This window comes from Oncorhynchus kisutch, linkage group LG6 (assembly GCF_002021735.2).
Source record: "Oncorhynchus kisutch isolate 150728-3 linkage group LG6, Okis_V2, whole genome shotgun sequence".
In the NCBI taxonomy this organism is placed as follows: Eukaryota; Metazoa; Chordata; class Actinopteri; order Salmoniformes; family Salmonidae; genus Oncorhynchus; species Oncorhynchus kisutch.
Window position 1 is genome coordinate 50,471,297 of NC_034179.2, and position 18,604 is coordinate 50,489,900.

Here is an 18,604-nt window from a genome sequence, read left to right on the forward strand (position 1 = left end):
GGGAGTGTCTGACAAGGAAGTTTTGCTGTGGCCCTGCCTTAACTGATTAAGGCATCGAGGCGTTCATTGTTGGCGCTGTTCCTTGAATGCTGCCTGCCGTGGATGGCTGTGAAATGGTTAAGGTGCTGCGAAGGTGCCTCTGACTGTTTGAAGTCGTTTGCGGTGAGGTATACCAGGTGCATACGCGGTTACCTGCTTCTCAATGTTTACTGCTAACTCCCTTCCGCTATCCGCTCTCTCTCGCTCTCTCTCTCTCTCTCTCTCTCTCTCTCTCTCTCTCCCCTTCTATAAATCAGATAAGGTAATGAGAGAGAGGAGAAAGAGGCTTGTTTTACGCGGTCCCTACCTATCCTACCCCTCTCACTGTCTATGTTGCATGTTTCCCCGCATACATCAATATACGTTCACGCACACACACGCACACACTAACACAAAGAGGAGGCAAGGTGTCTAACCACACTACACATCACCATCAATCTATTCACACAAGCTCTTCGACTTGGCCTTGATATACAGGATGCATGTCAGAAACCCAGCCACCGCAATGCCTATGCACATACTCATGCACACATGCACGCCCACACACACACACGCACGCACGCACACACAAACACCAAAATGAACGCACACCCACAAACACACACACACACGCATACATACACACACACGCCCACACACACCCAAATGAACACACACACACACCCATCCACCCACCAACCCACCCACCCCCCCACCCAAATGAACACATGCACACACACATATACCACATGTGAACACAAGCACACACACTTTCATGGTATGAAACCTGCACATGAACTAGGTCTCACAGCCTAACAGTGAACCAAAACGTTTCTTAACTCAGACTGCAACAAACCTAGGTGTGACAGAGGTGGGTGGGAGGGACTTCAAACAGGCGTCATCACTTCTGAGGCAGAAAGGGTCTCCCTCTGTATCCACAGCACACAGCTTGCATCCCAATTGGCACCCTATTCCCTACACAGTGCGCCACTTTTGACCAGAGCCTCTGGTCAAAAGTGGCGCTCTGTGTAGGGAATAGGGTGCCAATTGGGATGCATCCCTTCTGTATCCACTACACACAGTTGTTCCCTTAAAACCTCCCTTTAAGCTCAGGCACTAAAAGCACAGCTCCGCGGCACAGAGCGCTGCGGTTCCAGCTGAAATGGGGGGAGCGTTTACGTTAATAACTTTCATGTCCACCATTAAAAATCTTGATGCTATTTTTTGAAGCAAGATTTTCATTTTTTTCCATTCTCCTACCCGCCACAGCTTGTTTGATATCTACAAAGACCTTGCTCTCTATCCCAAAAGCAAAGCCCTATTTTAAGACGTGAAATGGTTTCCAGTTGGCTCCAGACGATCATAGGGGGAAAACCACAGAGAGAACCACATTCCATAACATTTGAAAGGCAGCGAGCAGCTTGGCGGAACTGGGATGCCTCTTGTTTAACTTGTGGAGTTCTGAGGAGCAACAGAGGCTCGGGCTCTTGAGATGAAATGGCTTTTACATCGTCACTCACAACGCTGGGGTACAGCGTCGGTAATTACCACCACACCCGCCTACTCACTCACTCGTGTTATTATTTGTCTGTTATTTCAACTTTTCTCTCTCTGCGGGGCCCGTAAGTAAGCATTTCACTGTTAGTCTACTATGTGGGTCTTTCTATGTACTAGGGCAACAGTGAAGATTTCCTACACTGTCATTGATAATAATCTAAAATTTTTGTTTATGTCGTTACATTATGTTATAAGGGGGACCATAGCTATATTCAATAGAATTCACATGTTGATTTGGTGTAGAGATCAGCCCTGAATCCCTACGAGTGGGGCGGACCAGACCAATTTATTGGATGCTTATGACAGCGGAGGCCGCATCCAAGGAAATACTGTACGGGCCAATGCAGATGTCGGATTGACCATGCAGCGCCTTTTATGAGGACATCTGTTGGCTTCAACTTGGCTTTCCATACGAATCATTCCATTAAAAAAAGAACCCGTTTTTTTCTTTTGGACACTTCCTCATTATAAAAACAGCGATGGTGAGATTCAAATGGTGAGATGAATGCTGCCGCTATTCACAGCTTTATTATGTGACCCCGTGTCGGCTACATAGGCAGAAGAATCTCCATGCATCCAAACTATTTAGTCTTCACATGTTTTAGAATGTAATCTGAATAGCAATGTATTGGCAAGGCCCCCCAAAATTGTTTTTTCTTAAAGTGGTAATGGCCTACTTTTTTTGTTGACACTTTTTGGGGGGGGGTATAAGGCCATATATGTACAATTATATAAATTATACAATTGAATAACATTGACATCCTTGAAAATGACAATGAAGTGCTTGAAAAGGTCCCTGAAAGACCTTGAATTTGACTTGCCAATGTCTTTATGAACCATGCTTAAAGGATGCATAGTCCTCGGCCTATGCTGTTGTGTAGGTGGAGCTATGGGCCAATTTGCATATATTCACATTATTTATGGGGCCATGTGTGCTTTCCCATCTAAGAAAAATAAAAGAGTAGAAATGAACTTGGTTACGTAATTTATCTCTTTATTTCTCTCTCTCTCTCTCTTTCTTTCTCTTTCACACACCTGCTTTTTTTTACGGCTATGTGTGTTTGGGGAGCCCTCCCTGCCTGTAGTAGGCAGTGTGTCATTATCTCAGGGCCTCTTTCTCAAGGGATGAGTACACACACGAGGAATCGGCTCTGACAAAACATATCAGCTTACTTTTCAGGGAATGTCTGAGACCGAGACCTACGGGAATGATACAGCTCAACGCTTCAAACAAACCACCGTCTAACAATCCAGCCAGTCACTAATTTCATAGTCTTCTTTGCCGAACTACACATTGTTTCAGAAACACTGTGATGACAAAAAAAAAACGGTTTGAAATGAACATGGTAATGGATATCAGATCGTTAGAGAAGAAAATGTTAGGGGGCATTGCTCTTAATGTTGAACAAAGACTGGCTGAGTTCCCCTTTGGAGTCAATGATGGAAAAATAAACAAACAAATGAATTCCATCCATGAAGAACAACAGGACTCCATGTTGTGATTGGAGTTGGAAAATGGGCAAAATGTTCTGCCTGTCTGTCTGCACGGGAGTGGAATCTTTTACTCTTTCTCTCTCTTTGGGATTTTGTTCCATAAGATTTACAGGGCAGTCACATGCTCTTCCAAACACGAAAACGTTTATAATTCAATGAAAATGAATCTAAAATACCTTTCAAATAAAGTTATTTTAATGTTGGTAAGTATGGGGCCGACTGTCCCCAGCCTGCTCTCGACCAGAACCCACACATAGCCAAGCACAAACATATGGCCTTATGGCTTTAGTACAATGGCGCCAGAGGAGATGGCTGCCGTTTTATGGTCTCCCAACCAATTGTGCTATGTGTGTGTTTTTTCGCATTATGTGTAACTTATTTTGTATATAAATGTTTCTGCCACCGTCTCTGATGACCGAAAAGAGCTTCTAGATATCAAGACATGGATTATTCACCTCGTACTGGAAGAAGATTTTTTTTTCCTGTAACGAGTCGGACACGAAGGATTTACTTCAGACACCCGACAAGGCCCACATCCCAGGGATTCGCATGAGAAAGAGAGGGAGTAATCGAGGAGCCTTGTAAGGATCCGATGGCGAGTGGGTAATCTGCCACTTCCATCAGTACTCTTAGCCAACATACAATCATTGGATAATAAAATAGACAAACTACGATCACGAATATCCTACCAACGGGACATTAAAAACTGTAATATCTTATGTTTCACCGAGTCGTGGCTGAACGACGACATGAATAACATACAGCTGGCAGGTTTTACGCTGCATCGGCAAGATAGAACAGCCGGTAAGAAAAGGGGTGGCGGTCTGTATATATTTGTAAGGTTTTGCTCGCCTGAGGTAGAGTATCTCATGATAAGCTGTAGACCACACTATTTATTAAGAGAGTTTTCATCTATATTCTTCGTAGCTGTCTATTTACCACCGCACTCAATGAGCTGTATACGGCCATAAGCAAACAGGAAAACGCTCATCCAGAGGCGGTGCTCCTAGTGGCCGGGGACTTTAAAGCAGGGAAACCTAAATCCGTTTTACCTCATTTCTACCAGCATGTTAAATGTGCAACCAGAGGAAAAAAACTCTAGACCACCTTTACTTCACACACAGACGCATACAAAACTCTCCCTCGCCCTCCATTTGGCAAATCTGACCATAATTATATCCTTCTGATTCCTGTTTACAAGCAAAAACTGAAGCAGGAAACACCAGTGACTTGGTCAATAAAGAAATGGTCAGATGAAGCAGATGTTAAACTACAGGACTGTTTTGCTAGCACAGACTGGAATATGTTCCGGGATTCTTCTGATGGCATTGAGGAGTACACCACATCAGTCATTGGCTTCATCAATAAGTGCATTGATGACGTTGTCCCCACAGTGACTGTATGTACATACCCCAACCAGAAGCCATGGATTACAGGCAACATCCACACTGAGCTAAAAGGTAGCGGGACTCTAACCCGGAAGCTTACAAGAAATCGTGCTATGCCCTCCGATGAACCATCAAACAGGCAAAGCATCAAAACAGGACTAAGATTGAATCGTACTACACCGGCTCCGACGCTCATCGGATGTGGCAGGGCTTGCGAGCTATTACAGACTACAAAGGGAAGCATAGCCGTTAGCTGCCCAGTGACACGAGCCTATCAGAAGAGCTAAATTACTCCTATGCTCGGTTCAAGGCAAAAAACACTGAAACATGCATGAGAGCATCAGCTGTTCCAGACGACTGTGTGATCACGCTCTCTGCAGCCGATGTGAGTAAGACCTTTAAACAGGTCAACATTCACAAGGCTCCAGGGCCAGACGGATTACCAGGAAATGTACTCCGAGCATGCGCTGACCAACTGGCAAGTGTCTACACTGACATTTTCAACCTGTCCCTGACTGAGTCTGTAATACCTACATGTTTCAAGCAGACCACCATAGTCTCTGTGCCCAAGAACACTAAGGTAACCTGGCTAAATGACTACCAACCGAGACAGCCTATAGTGAGGAGGTCAGAGGCCCGGCCGTGTGGTGCCACGATAACAACCTCTCCCTCAATGTGATCAAGACAAAGGAGATGATTGTGGACTACAGAAAACAGAGGACAGAGCACGCCCCCATTCTCATCGACGGAGCTGTAGTGGAGCAGGTTGAGAGCTTCAAGTTCCTTGGTGTCCACATCACCAACAAACTATCATGGTCCAAACACACCAAGACAGTCGTGAAGAGGGCAAGACAAAGCCTATTCCCCCACGGGAGACTGAAAACATTTGGCATGGGTCCTCAGATCCTCAAAACGTTCTACAGCTGCACCATCCGAGAGCATCCTGACTTGTCTCATCACTGCCCGGCCTCAGACCACAAGGCACTACAGAGGGTAGTGCGTACGGCCCAGTACATCACTGGGGCCAAGCTTCCTGCCATCCAGGACCTCTATACCAGGCGGTGTCACAGGAAGTCCCGAAAAATTGTCAAAGACTCCAGCCACCCTTGTCATAGACTGTTCTCTCTGCTACCGAAAAGCAAGCGGTACCTGAGCGCCAAGTCTATGTCCAAAAGGCTTCTTATTAACAGCTTCTAGCCCCAAGCCATAAGACTCCTGAACAGCTAATCAAATGGCTACCCAGACTATTTGCATTGTCCCCCTCCCCTCTTTTACGCTGCTGCTACTCGGTTTATTACCTACGCATAGTCACTTTAACTCGACCTACATGTACATATTACCGGTACCCCCTGTATATAGTCTCGCTACTGTTATTTTACTGCTGCTCTTTAATTATTTGTTATGTTTATTTTTTATTTTTAGTTATCTATTTTTTTATTAATATTTATTTTTCTTAAAACTGCATTGTTGGTTAAAAGGGCTTGTAAAGTAAGCACTTCACTGTAAGGTCTACTACACCTGTTGTATTCAGCGCATGTGACAAATAAAACGTGATTAGAGTTGATCTGATTCGATGCTACTAATACATACTCTAACATGCCTATTCTTTCTTTGATGGCGAGGCTGAACCCAAGAAATCCACCACAGATTCCACTTCCCACCTCCCCTTCAACACAATACAGTTCAACATGTAACTTTGAAAGTAGACCATTCCATTTCTCAACTTCCAATGCCAGTGCAGCTACCCAGCGCAGCTCTGGGACAAGGAGTGTGTCCCAAACGCCCAACCTGTTCCCTATATAGCCCATTTGGGATGCAGCAAAGGGCTTGGGCTGAACCTCCCTCTGCTGGGGTCAAGCCACGGCCCACCAGCACTGCCCAGCTCCCCCTCCCCCACCCATCCACCAGGCCGGGCCCCGCACCCTAAGTGAGCCGGTGCCCAGCCCCAGACCTGGTGGAGCCACCCCAGCCACATGGGGCAGGCACACATGGGTGCGATCACAGTGACCTAATCCTACCCCATCTGATACCCATCTACCAGCAGCTCCACCCACAGCCTCACCCACCCACCACCACCGCTCAGCTCTGGTCTGGTTCTCTCCTGCTGCTGCTGCTGTGTGGTTCTGCCGCTATGCACCGCCACGGCTGGGCCTGTCCCAGCAGGGGACACACGTCACATGACCACAGCAGAAGTGGGCAGAACAACCTGTGACAGAGGGCTGAGTTTCTGTGTGGCCTCTTGAAAGGCACCAAAACAGCTTGCAATAATTTACAGTGATTCATAATCATGTAACAGAATTAATTTACGTAATATATGCATTTCTAGTCACTTGTTATAACTATAACCATTTAGAATAAGATAGGCCCTACACCCAAACACATAATTGTAATACTGTGAACGACGTCCATGACACACAATTTTATAACAGGCCTCATCCACATTGGGTAGAAGCAACAACACACTATTGCGTGTGTGTCCATCACAGCTCAACCCACTACGACTTCCTTCCCGACCTATTCAGACGAAACATCGAGCAGCATTCAGTTACATGCTTCACTGTGTGATGCTATGAACCTTCTGTGAAATGACAGGGATTAGGGCAATAGTAATAACGGACACAGTTTTCATGTGACGGGGGGGGGGGGGGGGGGGATTCCACCCGAGCAGGCCCCGCACAAAACAAAGCACATCAAGATGAAAGCTCCCACCCTTCTCTGAGCACACATGGTAGTTTGGATGCAAGACAGAAGACTCACAAGCGCAAACGGGTCGTAAAGTTCCTTACAGAGCCAGATAAAAGAGAGAGCACATGGCAACCTGTCATCTAGGGCCATGCAGAAACCATTCAGCCACCCATCTATAAAATGCCTGTCAACAAGAGAGAAGGGGACTGGCCACCTCTCAGAGCCAGGTTCCTCTCTAGGTTTCTTCCTAGGTTCCTGCCTTTCTAGGGAGTTTTTCCTAGCCACTGTGTTTTTACATCTGCATTGCTGGATCTTTGGGGTTTTAGGCTGGGTTTCTGCACTGCTGATGTGAAAAGGGCTTTATAAATAAATGTGATTGATTGAGAGAAGACAAGAAACCCCACAATAACAAATCTCTCTCTCTCTCTCTCTCTCTCTCTCTCTCAAACAGGCTTTGTGAACAGACACTACCCATCACCCAACACACTGGTATTTCATAGTTGGAAAAACAGAAGACTGATTTCCTATCTTAACCCAGGCCCAGATGCTGTAGATGAGATGACATCACAGTGGACAGGCCAAAAACAACGGCTTCATTCACAATGGAGGCTTCAGTCATTCGTGTTCTACTAGCTAGCGCCCAGGAAAACAATGGTAACCTGCCTGAACTTCACACCAACGAAGGGTTGACCTCCTCCACCCCTCCCTCCAGGGCCTAGCTTCCCACCACCACCCCCACCTAGGCACCACCCTCCTCCATCTCCCCCTGGCCCTCCACCAGTGGTGGGACACGCTGCTGAGTTCTCACCCCCAGCCTGACAAATACCAATTGGCCAGGGACACAGACACAACAGGGTGAGAATGAGAGAGCTGTGGCCCAGGAATGCAGGCCATTATAACGGAGACAATCGGCCAAGTGGCCCAGGAGACTGTCACTCACTCTACCCAGGTTACAGTGTCCCCAGCCTGGACACCGCAGCTCCATAGAGTCCCAGAACCGAACCGTCTCCTCCCTATCTAGCTATCTACCTTAATTGTTATATCTCCAGTCCCCTATAGCACAGAGCTCGGGCCAACTGAAAGGTGCCCGCATGTTTTGTTCAGCCACCTTCATCTTCTTTCCTCTTGCTTTTCCTCCCCGGCAATCCCTCTTTTTCAGAAACATCATCCTGAAACATCAAAGTGATACCACCCTCTGACATCAAGAATCAAAAGTTATGGTTATATAAGCCGGGGGATTTTTCTCTCTCTCTTTTGATGAAAAAGTACAGGCTGTGTGTATATACTTAAAATATGATTCATCTGGGGAAGGTGATGCTGTATGAAAGTGCCATGTAACGGCACTATGAAGTACAGTAACACGAAATGATACAAAACCAACTTCCCATATGTCACATGACCATTAACCTTTGAGCGACCTATCAGACACCCTTGTCATTTATTTTCAGGTAGGTCAACAGGAAGCAATATGAACCTGTCTACAACTACAGTGTCCTAGTAACACGGGGTACCTCAGCCCCGGATCGGAATTTGGAAAAGTCAACGATTCGATAATTACACATCAAAGGTGCACAAAGCAGGTTACCGCATGTTCCCGAGGCCTATATTTAGTCCTGCTTGCAAGGTGGAGACTAGGAAGGAAGCCGTTCTATTTAAACCCCCCTTTGCTGTTGCCGGCCTGTGTGATAATCATCCTCCTGAGCATCTGGGCTGTCAACAACAGCAATTGAGCCTCCGTTTGGTTTGCTCCCGTCAGCCAGTGAGTCACCTGGGTGCAACATCTCTTCACCCCCCCCACAAACACCCCAACTGTAAAGACCTCGCAGACAAATACAAACAGGGACCCAAAGAAGGACCGAGCGGCGAGCGGCTCGTGGTCGGAAGCCTCTAGTAGTCTAAAGAGGAGGGTTTATTAGAGACGCTCACTTCCAATGGAGACTCTCTCAGATTCGTGAGTAGCACTCTTGTAAAGAAAAGTGGCGGAGTTATAAAACATGTTAGTCATTGAAACTGTGATTTTGAGTCAAAGACTATGAAAGAGCAGCAGATGCTGGAACATCCACCTTTCAGGAGAGCTCTTTAATGAACTCAAAATTGGGGTGGGGAGGAACAAGTAAATAAGTGCATTAATAATTACAGCTATAAACGCCTCAGGGGATTCAACAGGTTCCTTATATTTTCTAAATGTTTCCGCCTCTTAAAATAGGCTTGTACACATTTTCTCTTGAGGCTTCTTTATAGCCAACCACTTCAAAGAGCTGAGGATGAGGGCCCCTTATCATCATTTGTATTTAAATCTGCAGCCTCTCTGTCATTTCCTGCTGTCCTAAATGTTCTCTGACTGACACGGCTTTCTCTGAATGTTCTACTGCGGTCCATACATATATTGGAGCCGCATTGTCGGTTATGGGCTTGTAAGGAAGCCCATAAGGTCTACACTTGCTGTATTCGGCGCATGTGACAAATAAAGTTTGATTTGATTTTCATTCGGCTACTCTGCCAGACCGCCACCATCATCCTTGTTCATTTCAATAATCTCATGCTTATAATGTTAAATTACATAATAAGGAGCCGTTTTGGGGCAGTCAAACATTTCCAAGGAGTCTTTTCGCACGCACACACACACACGCACACGCGCAAGAGGGCCGGGAAAAGCTGCTTTTCTTTAGCGGAGCATAATCCAGCACCACAGTTTCTTATCGTTGTCAGTCAGAGGCACAGAGCCCCAGCCCATGGGCTTGTATGCAGGGATTACAGGGCCTAAATCAGTGTTCTGCTATTGTTTACCTAGGGACTAGGGGCTAGTTGAACAAGCCAGTGTAAACAGCACTTCACAATGCCAGACAAGGATGTGTGATCTGGGGACCTGCGATCCTGGGCTTTGCTTGTAATGAATCCCTTGATCTGGGGAAGGACTAAGACTTAAGGCACAGATAGTTCAGCACAGAAGCAATGCAGAGGCACACCCACAGACAGAATGAGGGAGAGATACGGAGAGGGAGGGCTGAACTGGTAAAGATTTTTTTTTTTTAAGATTGTATCCTGTTTCCTGTATGACGATACTCAAAAAGTTGACTGACGGAATTTAAGCGGAACACCAAAAAGCTCAGTTAAGAGTATTTGTGAAAATTCACTATAAAATATTTGAAACAACGAGCTGGCCTTTTAATAATGTTCACTTGCTCAAGATTCAATACATTGAAGAAACGATGCGAACACGTCCGCGATGATCTGTTCGTTACGTTCTAATTGAACAGGGGTAAGTGGGATATGATTTACAGCCGCCCCAGTCTGTCCGCTAGACATGTTAGCGCCTGTGATCCACACGGTGAACCACATCTTCCACATCACAGGCTCTCTGGGCTCTGATGATTGTCCTGACATTCTAGCCCTCCATGAGCACAGCCCACCGCAAACATCCTCCACCCGGGGCCTCACCACCCGCTGGGATGCAAGGCCATCAGAGAGAAAAGGGAGAGAAAGGGAGGAGATAGAGAGGGAGAGGAAAGAGGAGGGGAGATAAAGAGGAGAGTGACACGGGGAGTAAAGAGGAAAGAGAATAGAGAGCAGAAGGAGAAGAGGAGAGGGAATGAAGAAGAGGGGAGAGAAAACAAGTGTATTTGTGGAAGCGAGACAGAAGGTAAGGAAGAGAAGGAGAGGGGTGATCGCAAAGGAGATTCGAAGAGCGAGACGATGGGCTGAGAGAGACGGATGGGGAGATGAGGAGGAGTGCATTGTGGCGAGGATACCACGGAGAGGGAGAGAGAGAGGAGAGACATAGACAGATCAGGAGGAGTGTATTCTGGTGGCTCTCATTTAGAACCCTTCCTCCGCAGGGGTTTGGCTCCTTCAAACGACCCTCTTCTACTGATCCCCTCAAATGAAACAATGTCTTCTGGTAATCCACAGCATTACACACACCCTGACCCTTCTCGCGTCACCGCTACACACTCAGGAGGAAGCTTTGTGCACAGAAAAGCTAGGGAAATCTAGTGAAGCATCTGGGATTGTCTCAAATCGCCTTCTTTTGACACTGTATCTGGAAGGACAACTGATATCTACATTAATGTTACAGCCAGAACATAATTCCCTGGCTTGTCCCATGAAACAACGCTGTGATAATTGTATTAGGACCCGTTCGGCTTAGAATGAACACGCTTTCCATCCTTGTGTTTTCTTTTTAGACATTGTAAAATGATTTCTGTAAAGAGAATAGATTTTTGTGAAATTCTTTTGAAGAGTTAATAACATTAATTCTAAAACAATAAGGGGTGCGATTCAACTGTCTGGGGTGAAGAATCAGCTAATTAGACAATCTGTTTCGTGAGGCATTTCAACTAATTGAAGAAATGTACATATTTTGTAACAAAATGGATTCAAATTCTCCTTTCAATAGTCAAATACTAGTCTTATAATAGTCTTATATATTTTAACAAAATGAATTGTTACCCTGTGGATAGTCTAGAGTTTTAACAAGGTCATTTGACATGCCTAAACAAAGGTTCAACAGACAAGAATAAATTGAAAAAAGAGAGAATATTTCTTTCATAGTTTCAAAGAGGTAAATTCACAAATTGCTACCAAAACAAATAACAAAGATAGGCATCAACCAAGTCAAAAACCGACAAAATGAACCCAGCCAAAACAATGAGGTGATAGAGCGCCTGAGCTGAGATAGAAGCAGAGTGCCTGCCTCTGGGTGAGGCGAGGTGAAGACAGGCATCACCTTGTTCAACGTAAACATCAGAACTGGTAGGCCAAACAGAAGGGGATTCACAGCCCTGTTTCCCCTCGCGCCCCACTGCCATGTCCCATGCAATAATCACCATCTATACCATCCTCCCTTCCTTTTGAAGTGGCAGGTAGATAGATAGAAGTGGCAGTTAGATAGATCTGCAGCTACAGTACTGCTATTGCTCCTGGGTAATTACAAGGGAAGCAACAAGTGAGCATTGTGTGGAGCCGTGGAGACACATACACACACAAGGAAGAAAGTGCCCTTTATTCCCAAAACAATCTTTAGAACCTATGTGCTTTGCACTGCGGGGCATTTAAGGATAAAACGGGGGAATTGATTTATAAGAAGAAAGAGGTAGCGACACATTCGCTTCTGGGCGTAACACTGAAAATAATTCAGAGTATTGTGTTTACTTTGTAATGACAGCTTTAGAACGTCTCAATAAAATGTGTTCATTATTTTTATAAATGTCTGATGCATTTTGGAGGCATATAAAGCCACTACGTGGGGCCTAACAAATGGAAGACTGTTTTTGGTCTGTATACAATTAGGTGTCTCACACACACACACACACAGACACAAAACACACACTTGATACTTTTTGGTCATTTGAGTGGCAACATGACTAGGCCTCATATCCGAACCCGTTTAAACTTGAGCTTCTGATTGTGCGAGCGTTTCTTTCAGAACCCTTGGGAGTGTTGATGAAAGAAACGTTATGACCCGAAAATAAGAACGAAAAGTATGCTTTAAAAAAAAAAAAAAATGAAACGCCATGCCTTAATATGAGCGTTTTTGTTCTTCTGTTTTCGCAGATTTAACAGAATGTGCTTCACCTCATCAAAGATGCATAGTTCCCTTTAATGTTATAAGATACGAATACCCAGAAAACATACAAAAGTGTGCGCAAAATAAGCTTTGTTTTCTGATCTTCTACTGATTCAGGCCATACTCAAACTTGCACGAGGGTGCGGATGTATACTTCATATCAGAGTAATACCATGGCAGTACAGAAATCTAAATCTACTGGAGTACACGTGGCTTTGCATCCCTTTTTCTCCCAGACTTTCTCATTCCCTTACAGTTTGTTGCCCTCGCAATTTGACTTTCAGGTATAGACGTTTAACTGATCGTGCACCTGACCTGGAATAACAATCCATAATAATGAAACAGAGTGATGAACTCGACATTGTGATGTGGAAGGTAACGTGATGTGGACTTACAGATGGGGACATTGATCCGTTGGGGATGTATGGGTCAGGCAGCATGAGAAACGGGTACCCCGGATACGCTGTTTTGTACATTCCTCCATCTTGATGTTTGGAAACTGTGGAGTGAGACCAACAACAACAAAAAATGTGAGATAACTTGTTTTCTCATGTTCACTTACCTTCCGAATGACTTTCATTGTTGTTGTTGTTGCCTACTGTAGTTAAAATTGGTATAATAAGCAAAAGTATTTTCAACAAATAATGACCGAGAGTTCTTTGACAGATTCTAGGTTACAGACTTGTTTTTACTACTGTCACATATTTGTGTGACAAAGTGACAGCCCTAATCTTGCATCACAAAAACAGACAAACCACCATCCCTTGTTGTTGTTGTTGTTTGTCACACACCACAGTGGGATAACCACTGATCTCTCAAGTCTTGACTGTTGATGGTAACAAAATGTGTGATGCATCTTTACAGGCTGTCCAAAAAGAAGGTAATTGATCCAAATAATATTTTTTTCAGCTCCCTTTTAGGTAATTGCATGAGTGGACACATCTTGGTGATTTATCACATTCAAACATTTCTACTGAACTAGAGCTCCTTATAAACGTTAAATAGCGTTTAACTTACCTGCCCTGAGGTTCAGCACAGCCCAAAAAATGTATTTGTGTTTTTTTGACAGAATTGGCAAGAAATAAACCTAACGTAAAGCTTATGGCTACATTATGCTTTTGGTTTTAGTTAGGTCTTTCAGAATGAAGTTACTTGAAACATTATTACCATGTCATAACCCATGTAGCCCAGGGAATGAATGCATGGTCACACAATATTGTCAGAAATCCCAGGGAATGTATTTCACTCACTGCGATGCAATTTGCCTACTTCAGCTGCTGTCTGGAAATATGCGAGTTTGTTAACGTTAGTTCTTACCGCCGTCGAGATGCTCCCGGTGTTTCTCTTGATAACCTCTGTGTTCGTTTTGCTGTCCCCGTCTGACCGCCTGAAAGTGTCCAAAGCAATGACAGTAGACATAGATTAGTAACCTGAGAATAACTTTGAACAGGCCAGGCGACAAAAGTTTCATACCAAGACCCCTTAAACAACCGCTTTCAACCTTACCAACAGCGCATAAGAACTATCTCTCTTGTACCTACCGCTGCGTTCGGACTTTGATTCGTCTCGGATTCATTCACCAGAGACGACTTGAGGTCAGCTAAGTCCCTTTCTGTGAAAGCGTTTTCTTGAATTTTCTCATCTTGATCGCCTTCATCCTTAAAGGATATCATTTCATCGTTCGCTCCGAGATCATCTCCTCCGCCGCTGCTGAGCTGAGGCATGTTGCTTTGAAAATAACAAAATATTGTCCTAGCCTAATCAGCGGTGCGCTCCTTAGAAGAAAAAAAACGAAACTTTCTATTAACCTAAACCTCCCAAGTTTGTTGCACTCAGATACGGCCAAAGTATAAAACTCAACAAAAGTTGCTCTGCTGTGGAGCGGCCCTGTACGTTGAATGTAATGCAGCCAGGCAGCAACAAATAGTGCATTTGAGCTCAAGACAAGGCGAGGACTCCCAACATCAAAGAGCGCCGACCGGTGATTGACAGATTCAATGACTTGTTGGGGGTTGTACAATTGTTTCCGCAGAGGGTACAGTTCTTAAAGAGACATCACCTAAGAACCTGCTGGGCATTAGCCTATTCATGACGTTTTAACACCTCATCATGGATAGAGTTACTTGTTTTTAACAAAGGGGACACTTTTTAATCTTTCAGATTATTGTGCATTGATGGATATTTCCCACAACGTTATCTAATGTGTAACATTGTTATAGCATTGTTATATATATATATATATTTATTTTTATTTATTTTTAAAATTTATTTCACCTTTATTTAACAAGGTAGGCAAGTTGAGAACAAGTTGTCATTTACAATTGCGACCTGGCATATAAACACACACACACACACACACACACACACACACACACACACACACACACACACACACACACACACACACACACACACACATACACACACACACACACACACACACACACACACACACACACACACACACACACACATACACACACACACACACACACACACACACACACACACACACACACACACACAGAGAGAGAGAGGATGTAGAGTGTATACACATATACAGTGTGTATTTAGATACAACACCTAAAATCATCTTCTCCCAACATTTGGTGAAGTTGTAGAAATATTTATTTGACATTTGTATTTATGTAGTGAGAACACCAGAGACGTGTAAGGACATCCCCTGTAAACCATCAGAAAAAGACTCAATCTCATCAATAAAAGAGACATGGCATGGCTCGCTAGTCTCGACAGCAATTGGATTTTGATTGATGGAAAAACACAACTTGGAAGGGAAAAGATGTAGACTAGGAGTCTGGTATCTTGTCAAACAAGCATCTGTCTCTTCAATTCTTTCACATCAACGCATTTTTTTTTATGCTGATACAGTAGCATGGTCTTCTGAGTTTTAATTGAGAAATATTTATACGCTCCCATGCTGTGACTTAATATTTGGCTTAATCTGGTGCCTTGAATGAAAATGATGAACCTCAACTGGGAAATAGAATTAAATACAAACAGAAAATGTGACTAGTATTTGCATAAAGCTGCATATTTATACAATATCGGCCATGCATATGAATAAAAAGATTAAAATGAGCTGCTTAATGTATGCAAATCTAAATTATAAATGAGTTGTTTAAACTCCTTGTTTATTCGCTTTGATTAAATATACACAGCTGTTTTTTTTCTTCATAGAACCAGTTTCACTATGTGGCTTACTTCACAAGTTCTTGATTCTTTGGCACTTTGTGTGTGTGTGTGTGTGTGTGTGTCTCTACGTGCTCACATTGGTTTCAAATATCCTTGAGGTGGCGTATGCACTCGTTCCTTTGTTGGACTTGACCGTGTGTGAGTTTTGGATTTGATTAATATCATAGATCTATCTTTGTCGGACTCCAAATCGTTCCTTATCAGTGTTTGTGTGTGCATTACTCACTCACACACCAGCCTCTGTATCCCCATCTCTTATCTCCTCTATGGGAATTGGAGACATGACGTCAGATGTCAGTAAGTTCTCTGCTCTGCCTTAGGGGCAGGAAACGCCAAAAAAAGGAAAGAAAACAGACAACAAAAATCACTGTCTGCCGACACTAGCACTTCATCGAGAGAAAAATATGTACAATTGGTAATATTGCTTCAGGCAACAGTTTATGGAAACTCAATTCAAATATTAATGGCACATACATTTGTCCCTTGAATGTTTAGGGGTTAAATTTAGAGCACGTTTTTAAGACCGAAATATGTCTGGGGTGGTGATGTTGTACACTTTACAAGCAACATAATTATGTGGCTTTACAATGATGTGGAATCCTGCAACGTACATTTCTAAAGTTCCACACACGTTAAACGTGTTTGTATATGTCATCTCTAGTGCGTTGTTGTCTATTGTGAACAACATTGACATATCAAGTGACATTTCATTTACATTTAGTCATTGAGCAGGCCAGACATGAGTCAAATACATTAATCAAATACTTCAGGAGCGCTTGATTTAGCTTGACTGGTACTATTGAAGCAATGGAATAGTCCCAAACGTGCAAACTCCTCCTACCCTACACACCAGTCAACGGTCTAGTGAGCAGTCTTCTGTAAACTTAAGTCATGTTTTAAACCACTCATGTAATACTTTTGTCTAAGTCGGAATGAGGCTTTGAACATCAGCTGAAATGAACAGAGAGGGAAATTAGATAGAGAAGAGGAATACCAAACAAAAATACAAAGTTCTTCCATTTTCCCCTCTCAGATATCAGTAAGCTCAAACAATTTGGAATCATGGAATGATTTCAAGTGTAAACTTGGATTTGAGTAACCCCTTTTCCATTTCTTAATCATTTGTAAGGGAAAACATTCTCTCTTGCACAGATTTTTACGGCACAATGGATAAATTGCCGTTCCTACAAAAAAATGATATACTCTGCTTTCTAAATAAACTTCAGGCACATTAAAGCAGCAAACTAATTAAATCACATCCTTTCATTGAGGTTAGGCCACATCGAAGGGAAACAGTTCCTAACTGTAGCCACTTGTGTGCGCTTTATTGGTTTCCCTCCAACCAAAAACATGTTCTCTCAAGCAATATTCAACGTGCAAAACTGAACCTTAGCAAATCTTTTCGACGGCCTACATTTTTAAGTACGTTTTCCCCCATGAAATATTACACCCTTCAGCACAAGTATGAATGAAGTATGAAGCACCCTTGAATGTGAAACCCTGTAAATGACAATAATTCAATTGGATGAGTGAATTGTTAATGTAAATTGTATGCATCCCAAATAACACCATATTCCCTACTGTATGTGGTGCACTATATAGGGAATAGTGTGCCATTTGGGATGCATACATGGTTACTAGATTGTCGCTGTGACCTGGTCAGTTCTCTCTCTCCTTTTCTAAACTGGAGTTTGCTGAAAAATTGCCTTTCTGTCTGTTTATCTCCTCTAGCATGCAGGACAGTTTTTAGACGTTATATCTAGGACTTTTACACAAACGCTATTTGAATACATCTCCGAAGTCTACATTATTGATACATTATGTCCCCTCTGAGTACGTTGTAAGGCCGAGCCAATCTGAAGATAATTAACACATAAAAGGAGCCATAAGGAATGTAACAGTGATTATGCAATGTGCTCAATAAAGTGATGTTACTTTAAATGCTGGACCAATCCTTTCACAAAAAGGTTAAGAAGGCAGGTAAAATGCTATGTAAAAAAAGTAAGCTAAACTTCTGCCCCATTTTGAGTAAAGGGAGGACTTTTTTTTGAGGAGAAGAAAGCAGCAAACCATTATTGGAAAGGTTCCATCTTGTCTCGCGACTGCTTTGGCTCATGTGCTTCTAAAGATGTTACAGTTAAAAGAGCTGGACTGGCTCATTAAAAATGCTCTCTGATGGGAGCTACCATACCTCTACATTCCAAATGGAATTCTATTCCCTATATAGTGCACTACTTTTGACCAGGGTCCATAGGGCTTTGGTCAAAAGTAGTACGCTGTATAGGGAATAGGGTGTCACTTGGGACACACTCCAACCCAACTGTCTCACATCACACAACGTTTGCTGAAGGAGCAGCCATTTGCTGTTGCAGAGTTAATGAGGGATAGGGAAGTTTATGAACGGGTGAATCTGCTATGGACCAGATGTAGGTATAGTAGTTGGATCACAATGATCTTTATTAATTTCTACGAGTGGGGTATTGTGATGACTCTCCCCTACTCTACAGGGCTGTAGTGGGCTGTCGGTCCTGAGGTTACTGTGCTATCCCTAGCAGAGCCTGAACCATTGCAGTGGAGGGAGAAACCTGTTGTAATCTGTGAGGCAGGAAACAAAGGGCCTCGTTAATGCAGAGTCTTGCAGGGGCCTTTGATGTGGAGCCAAGCCATTCACTCCTCGCTCCTT

General features: G+C 43.6%; 1 protein-coding gene across 12 annotated transcripts in view; it reads right to left on the reverse strand.

The window, feature by feature from the left end:
• The window catches only part of LOC109892952 (transcription factor 7-like 2), a 69,532-nt gene extending 54,837 nt beyond the window's left edge, over nucleotides 1-14,695 (reverse strand). For 2 of the 12 annotated variants that reach the window (XM_031826898.1, XM_031826900.1), the window contains exons 1-3: nucleotides 14,250-14,615; nucleotides 14,026-14,095; nucleotides 13,104-13,207 (exon numbers count right to left, since the gene is read on the reverse strand). In XM_031826898.1, the coding sequence (XP_031682758.1) occupies nucleotides 13,104-13,207; nucleotides 14,026-14,095; nucleotides 14,250-14,432 (357 nt within the window). In that variant the 5' untranslated portion in view covers nucleotides 14,433-14,615. Of the gene's footprint in view, nucleotides 1-13,103; nucleotides 13,208-14,025; nucleotides 14,096-14,249 lie in introns of all 12 variants that reach the window. The other 10 variants (XM_031826893.1, XM_031826897.1, XM_031826902.1 and 7 more) reach the window with 9 other exon arrangements.
• Between the last annotated feature and the right edge of the window lie 3,909 nt (nucleotides 14,696-18,604).